General features: G+C 40.6%; 2 protein-coding genes across 2 annotated transcripts in view; both read left to right on the plus strand.

Annotated features, from left to right (window-relative positions):
• Window positions 1-209: 209 nt before the first annotated feature.
• Window positions 210-4,101, plus strand: I206_106514 (uncharacterized protein; the record flags this gene model as incomplete). Its single annotated transcript, XM_019159013.1, has 15 exons — window positions 210-543; window positions 624-798; window positions 864-1,052; window positions 1,113-1,389; window positions 1,449-1,551; window positions 1,602-1,678; window positions 1,736-1,943; window positions 2,010-2,470; window positions 2,535-2,675; window positions 2,732-2,851; window positions 2,916-3,047; window positions 3,120-3,241; window positions 3,299-3,384; window positions 3,446-3,731; window positions 3,813-4,101. 15 exons carry the CDS (start codon window positions 210-212, stop codon window positions 4,099-4,101), a joined length of 3,000 nt encoding a protein of 999 aa, XP_019008151.1.
• A 419-nt stretch (window positions 4,102-4,520) lies between these two features.
• The window catches only part of I206_106515 (uncharacterized protein), a gene marked incomplete at both ends in the record, with an annotated part of 3,289 nt that continues 704 nt past the window's right edge, over window positions 4,521-7,105 (plus strand). The window contains 15 exons of the mRNA XM_070203333.1: window positions 4,521-4,660; window positions 4,710-4,843; window positions 4,934-4,976; window positions 5,035-5,116; window positions 5,181-5,219; window positions 5,276-5,417; window positions 5,477-5,507; window positions 5,564-5,738; window positions 5,813-5,866; window positions 5,938-6,392; window positions 6,484-6,553; window positions 6,613-6,764; window positions 6,824-6,919; window positions 6,984-7,029; window positions 7,097-7,105. The exon at window positions 7,097-7,105 is cut by the window's right edge and continues 105 nt beyond it. Of these exons, the coding sequence (XP_070059434.1) occupies window positions 4,521-4,660; window positions 4,710-4,843; window positions 4,934-4,976; window positions 5,035-5,116; window positions 5,181-5,219; window positions 5,276-5,417; window positions 5,477-5,507; window positions 5,564-5,738; window positions 5,813-5,866; window positions 5,938-6,392; window positions 6,484-6,553; window positions 6,613-6,764; window positions 6,824-6,919; window positions 6,984-7,029; window positions 7,097-7,105 (1,668 nt within the window). The remainder of the gene's footprint in view (window positions 4,661-4,709; window positions 4,844-4,933; window positions 4,977-5,034; window positions 5,117-5,180; window positions 5,220-5,275; window positions 5,418-5,476; window positions 5,508-5,563; window positions 5,739-5,812; window positions 5,867-5,937; window positions 6,393-6,483; window positions 6,554-6,612; window positions 6,765-6,823; window positions 6,920-6,983; window positions 7,030-7,096) is intronic.

Raw genomic sequence — 7,105 nt, forward strand, 5'->3', positions numbered from 1 at the left:
GCTTCTTTGACTTTTTCTGACGCGTAATGTGAATATTACGTAATTACCATTTAGACGCGAATGTCAACAACAATTCAAGTACAGCAATAACAACAAATGGAAAATATCACAAAGATAATTATCACAGAGATAGATACATTGAACATCTCATTACCTTTGATAACAGTCAAATATCACAGCTACCGAGCAGGTAGTGGAAAGATTACATTATGGTTCAAGCCTCAACGAAACAACGCCAAAGGGCATTGACCCCTTCTTTCCTATCTGATACACTACCAACACTCCTTCCGCCAATATTCGAACAAGTACAACATACAACCGCTAATCATCGAAAGAACCTTGTCTCCTTACATAAGATTCAAACGCAATGCTCGACTATTACTGAGGAATCAATCAAAGGAATCAAGCTAGTAGGAGAACGAGCGTTCAATAACCTGTTTATAGATTTGGTTAATCGGGTTTTACCTATAAAAAAGGGTGTTAGTGTCGCGGATAGAGTGGTCAAGTTTGTTAGCTCTTATGTAGCTTATTCAACCGAACAAGGTCAGCTTGGTATACCTTTTACTTTCATGTGATGTTGGAAATGCAATTCGAAGCTAAATTCCTTTATTGCCTTATAATAGACGTTGCGAATCGACCAGAAGGTGAAGAAGAAGAAGATATTGAAACATTTTCATCTAGATTCGTATTCAAATTGCTGAAACATTTGTTGATGGGTATGGAAGCGAAAGATAAGAATGTTAGGTTCAGAGTAACATTATTAACTGTATCAATGATAAATGGTTTAGGGGAAATGGAGTGAGTTGATCTGATCCTTATTGTTTATGATTAGAACAGGAAGCTTATGTGGTTTCGGGTATAAGTGATGATTTATATGTTCTTCTGAGAGAATCATTATTGAATAGAGCAAGAGATAAGGAAGTTCCTGTTAGAGTTCAAGCTGCATTGGGTTTAGCTAAATTACAAAGTGGTGAAGATGCAGATGATTTGGAAGAAGGTCAAGAATCTTTGGGAGAGGTTCTACTCGAACTATTGAAATATGACCCTGCTGCGTGAGTCATCATATCATTGAACCGAATCACAAGCTGAGAAATCCTGATGGGAATAAATAGCGAAGTTCGCCGAGCAGCATTATATAACCTCCCTCGTGATCCTACTACACTGCCTCACATTCTAGCCAGGACCCGAGACGTTGATCCTATATTGCGAAGAACAGTTTATGCTGGAAGTTTGTCTGCAACTGCTTTACCTGATCCAAGGGTTCTGTCGATCGCTCAAAGAGAAGAGATCGTTAGGAATGGATTGGGGGATCGAGAAGGTACCGTCAGGAAGGCAGCGGCTGGTATGCTTGGCGGTTGGGTAGATCATGTTGAAGGTGATATGATTGAAGTTGGTCGTTCCCTACCTATCCTGAGAAAACCAAGCTAAGAGGCTCCGCCTACTCTTAGTTCCTATCCCGATTTGACGTTGTTTCCAGTCAAGTAGCAGAAGAAGCTCTGATATCTGTTTTTGTAACCCGACCGGAAATACTAGATACTATCGAATTTAGCGGTAAGCTTAAACTCTCTGGTAGATGATCATTAGCTTATAATCTGTTTCAGAGGAATATTGGAAATCCCTTACTCCCGAAAAGGCATTCTTATCGCGAGTCTTTGTCGATCATTGTATAAACAACAAGGTATGATATCCGTCAGTTGGAGCAAGGTCAACTGCGCTGATCACACTGCGACATAAGGACGATTCTCGAGTGGAAGAAGTCTTGCCCGTGGTCACAGCTCTGGCTTTCACTATCCAGGATGAATACAACAAGTTGGTTGGGTCAACTAATGATGGCGATCAAGATGTCACCGACCGAACATTTATCGTTGGTGAATTGCTCAAGTTGGCAGTCAACCTCGATTATGCGGATGAAATTGGTAGAAGGAAGATGTTCCAACTAGCTCGTGCGTGTCATCAATCAAAACAATATCTCTTAGAGTTGTTAGCTGACAAGTTGATTGCGCATATAGGTGAAATGATTTCTCAAGCGAATCTACCAGAACCACTCATCCCTAAATGCCTAGATATTTTATCGAAGATCGCAAATGGTGAAAGAGATTTGATAAGAGTAGTAGTGGAAGTAGTCACTGAATTACGAGAAGGCGGAGAAGACGCAGATGAAGATGAAGCTCCAATGGATAGTCAAATGTCATCAACAAGCGATCGATCCATAATTCGCCGTCGATCTGTCGCTACTAATCGAATTAACTCTGAAGATCCGGAAGAAAGACGTGAAGCTGCTCTAATTGATCTCCGATGCCTTTTAATCTGTATAAGTTTGTTAGAAAGGGTCAATACGAATCTACAAGATAATTCAGTATTCCATGGTCTATTACCAGATTTGATCATTCCTGCTGTTAGAAACAAGGAAGAACCCGCACTCAGAGATCAAGGCTTGATTTGTTTAGGATTATGCTGTATGATTGATGCTGTGAGTTGAACCTCACAGATCCATTTGGTCCAAGATAGTGGAACTGACAAGGAGGCAATCGCAGAAAATGGCTGCAAATTCATTCGGGCTGTTCGTCCAGCAACTAACAACAGCCGATGACGAATTACAAGTCAAAGTTTGTCAAGTCGTGTTTGACCTGTTAATGGTACATGACATCAACGATTTAGTTTCTAAGACTATGCCTGTGAGTTTACTTCACGTAGGCGCTCTCCGTTGAAGCTGACTGCGTGAATTCTGTAGGCCGACAAGGTGGTCGAACTAGTAAGACATGCTTTGAGTCAAGATGCACCTGAAGTTCAAGCTGTAGCTTGTGAAGGTGTTGCCAAGTTGATGTTGGCTGGAATGATTAATGACGAGACAGTGAGCAAATGATAATCACTTCCTAATTACTCACAATGACTGATGCTGAATTGAATGGGTTTAGGTTCTACAATCATTGGTCTTACTTTACTTTTCACCTGAAACAGCAGATAATCAACCTCTTCGACAATGTTTGACTTACTTCTTGCCTGTTTACTGTTATTCTTCGCCAGATAATCAAAGGAGAATGCTTTCGGTAAGTATCCTTACTAAGTACCGATCAGAGGTCAGCAGAATTGGCTATATGCTAACATTCAATATGCGTCAGATCTTCTCTGATACTTTCGGACTTCTGGCTCAGCTTTCAGAGGAAGCCGAAGAGGAGGAGATGCCTCCTCTCGCACAGATGGGTTTGATGATGGTTGATTGGCTAGATCCTCAAAAGACGGTGTAAGTGTATATGGCTACTCTGATTATGAAGAATTATAATGGCTAATCTTGGTGTAGTGAGAGAGACGGCGTGGTAATAGATACTGCCATACCTCTTGACTTGGCTGAACAGATCTTGCGGTCTCTCCTGACGGAGACTTCTAGTGAGTTCAGCAGTAAGGAAAATATTCTATCAGCAGCTGACTTCAAGTTTGTACTCTGTAGAAGAAATGAGAAAAGGACTTGTATCATTCTTATCCAAGCTCAATCTGCCTGAAGTGGAGGATAGGTCTGCAGATCCGATCAAACTGAAATCTATCTTAGCTTTGATACATACCATAAGAGCTAAAAGACCACTCGGAGATGCGTCATCGAAAAATGCACTTGTCAAATTCGAAGGGATATTACTCAAGCGGTATCCTGAACTGACTGAATTTGATGAAGATGTATTTAGAGGTGAAGGAGGGGATAATGAGAGAGTAGAGGAATTATGGGGGTTCGTTGATGATGTGTGAGTCTTATCCTAATCACGCGGAAATATTATTTCATGAGTACTATGGAAGGAAGGGCTAATCACAAAACTGCTTTTTAGGGAAGAAAAAGATTTAGATGCTCAGTCCGATGCTGGATCTCGACGTGGAAAGAAAACTTCATCGAATAAAAGAGGTGGATCAAAAACAAGAGAATCTTCGATTATGAGTGATGATACAAGTACACAATTTGGATCAGATGATGAAGAAACGCCTAAGAAAATAAAGTCCAAAAAAATGCAAGTTGTTGAAGAAGAAAGTGAACCAGAAGAAGATACTGAAGTTGAAAGTTTATTAGATGATGAAGAAGAGGATGAAGATGATGAATCAGAAGATGAATTGGCTCTTTGATGACGCGATACGTATATATAGCTACTCTTGTAATTTTTGTGTATTATGATAGTACTTTCTAAATGCTTCAGCTGCATTCTGTCAATTCATTCTAACCATCTTCATTTCGCTTTTTATAAAGTACTGTTTGGGCGGCATTTGATGATCCCTTAAACCGCCAGTTATTCTATCCAAATTAAGGGTCACTCTCCTTATATTCCCCGCTTAAACCGGAGCCCATTTGCACTGATCGATTATGAATTGATAATGGTAACCTATACGAAAAGATTGAACAATTACACGCAGCATAGTCAAAAGATCAACAATCTCTCTCTCACTCTGCATTTGCACTTCGAAGTTTCACTACTCCTACTCTTTATAAAAGTTGGATTTTTGACTTTCTCTGGTTTGTGGATAGAAAAGATACAGCGATCAACACCATGTCAAATATAGACACGCCTTCTTTCCCTCCCACTCATCTTGAAGCTTCAATTATCAATATAAGAGGTAGACATTTCGTTGATCAATATGAAAGAGTACTTGGATTAAGAGGAGTAAATGTAGGAGGATCCAGTAAAGTGTAAGTCTTACTTTCTGACAACGTAATGACTTCGAGATCTAATTAATAGGGAAGATAGACCAAATAACCAACCTAAATTACAAATTAATGAACATGCTTCTGTATCATACGTTAATAGACCTTTCCCATTGGAAGAAGCCGATATACATTGGAGAAGATTAAAATCATGGGGATTGACATTCAGTACGTATCTTTTGTATAAACTTAAAACATTACTTTTGATTCTACGATTATGAAGAAGTCACAAGCTAAATTCAAAGTGATTGTTCATAGTACGAATTACGGTCACCTGGGATGCAGTCGAACATCAAGGACCGTAAGTTTAATATAGGAGTCATAAAAAAGGAATGCTGAGCTAATTGAGAGAATTGCAGTGGTATATACGATGAAGAGTATCTCGAATATCTCAAAAAATTATTGGAAAGTCTGAAAAAGTACGGCTTGGTAGCTTATATTGTGAGTTAAAAATCATGACACAGATTATAACGTACTGCAAGAGCTGAAGTTTCCACATCGTTAGGCAATTCACCAAGATGTTTGGTCAAGGTACTCCGGTGGAGTGAGTATTCAGACATTCCTAATATGCTTTGTGCTCTGGGCTAATCTTTCGAAAAGTCCGGTGCACCTGGCTGGACTTTAGCCGCAGCAGGATTTGACCTTTCGAACGATGGAGAAAATTTGGCTTTATCAGGAGCAGCTTTCTTGGATGGTATAAAAGGTGGAAGATTAAGTGGAGAAAGGGGTCTTTGGCCTACCGGTGAGTTACCAATTCGAACTATCCGAACATTGGAGGCTGAGATATTATTGGCTCATTAGGATATCAGAAGCTAGCTGCTGCCACGATGAAGTGAGTTCTGATTGTCTTCCCCTTGTGAAGGCTTTCCAGCTGATAGTCGGTCATAGCACGCTGTTCTGGGGTGGAGAAACTTTTGCTCCTTCTTTCACGGTGCCGTACAAAACGTCCGATGGAAAGCAAAAGAGAGCGAATATCCAGACTTATCTCCAAGATGCTTTCCTGAGAATGTTCGAGAGGCTAGTTGATGCTGTAGGCGACGTTGAGAGCGTGATGGGCTTTGAGGTGAGTAAAGGGATATCTCTACAACCGACACTGTGTCACCAACTTACATTGGCCTTGTTCTTACTCAATGGTAGCTCATGAATGAGCCTCATCCTGGATACATCAATGTACCATCCATACATGAATGGGTGAGTCAGGCAGTCTTGTCTCTGGCTGTTCAGGAAATTCATGATCTTGGCTGATTTTCAATACATCGCAGAATTATAATACAGATCTACACTTGGGTCAATTCCCATCTCCCCTACAATCATTCGCGATGGGAGCCGGACACTCAACATCAATTCCAGTTTACAAAAGATCTTTCCCCTTTCCTACTAAGATATCGAGATATACTACTGCCAATTCGACAGGAGTTTCAGCGTGGTCAAAGAAAACATGTATATGGGAGAAAGAGGGGATTTGGAGATGGTCTGATAAGAAGAATGCGGCAATAGCTTTACAAGAAGATTATTTCACGAAAGATCGAAAGGGTAGAAAAATTGATTTTTATCAGGATTTCTATTTCCCCTTCGTCCAGAAATGGAATAAGATTGTGTCGACCAAAGGAAATGAAAACGGTAGACTTATGAGGATGGTGGAGACTATACCAAATGAATATTGCCCTGAATGGGATGAAGAGATACGACCTAATAATATGGTTTATGCGCCCCATTGGTAGGTCACTTTCTTCCTGCCCCTGATATTTCAGCGTCGGTCGCATGCTGTTCGTGATGCAAAGCAGAGCTAACATTCTCACGCTCGCCAGGTATGACCTAAACGCATTATTCAAGAAGCAATTTGGGTTTATAACTGTGGATGTGCAAGGGTTATCAAGGGTGAGATCTCGTTCCCCTATATCTCCGGCTTGAGCTGACACATTTATACCTGAGTGTAGGGTATGTTTATTGGTAAAGCATTATACTTCGGGGCGAGAGGTGCCAAGGTCAACTATTCAAAACAAATCAAAACTTTAGTACTAGAAGCTAGACTGAAATTAGGTGCTGTACCTGTTGTCTTCGGTGAATGTGGTGTGCCTATGGATTTGAAGTGAGTCCATGGCTTCTGTCAAGATGTCTACATAAGATAGAGCTTAGTTTATATGATAGCAACGAGCATGCACTGAAGACTGGTGATTGGAAGTGGCAAGAAAGGATGATGGATTCACTTATATCCGCTATGGAGAGCGCTAATGTTGCATTCAAGTGAGTCACGGCCTTGACTCTCGAATGAACACAAAATGTGGTACTGATGTTTCCTGATTTACAGCTTGTGGACGTATAATCCTGCGAACAGAGATGACATAGGAGACGATGTGAGTCCCCTTGACCTTACGATCCCAGAGGCAGTGTGTTATTCAGAAATTGATATTGGCTCTTCAGTGGAATGCA

This window comes from Kwoniella pini, chromosome 9 (genome assembly GCF_000512605.2).
Source record: "Kwoniella pini CBS 10737 chromosome 9, complete sequence".
Classification (NCBI taxonomy): Eukaryota; Fungi; Basidiomycota; class Tremellomycetes; order Tremellales; family Cryptococcaceae; genus Kwoniella; species Kwoniella pini.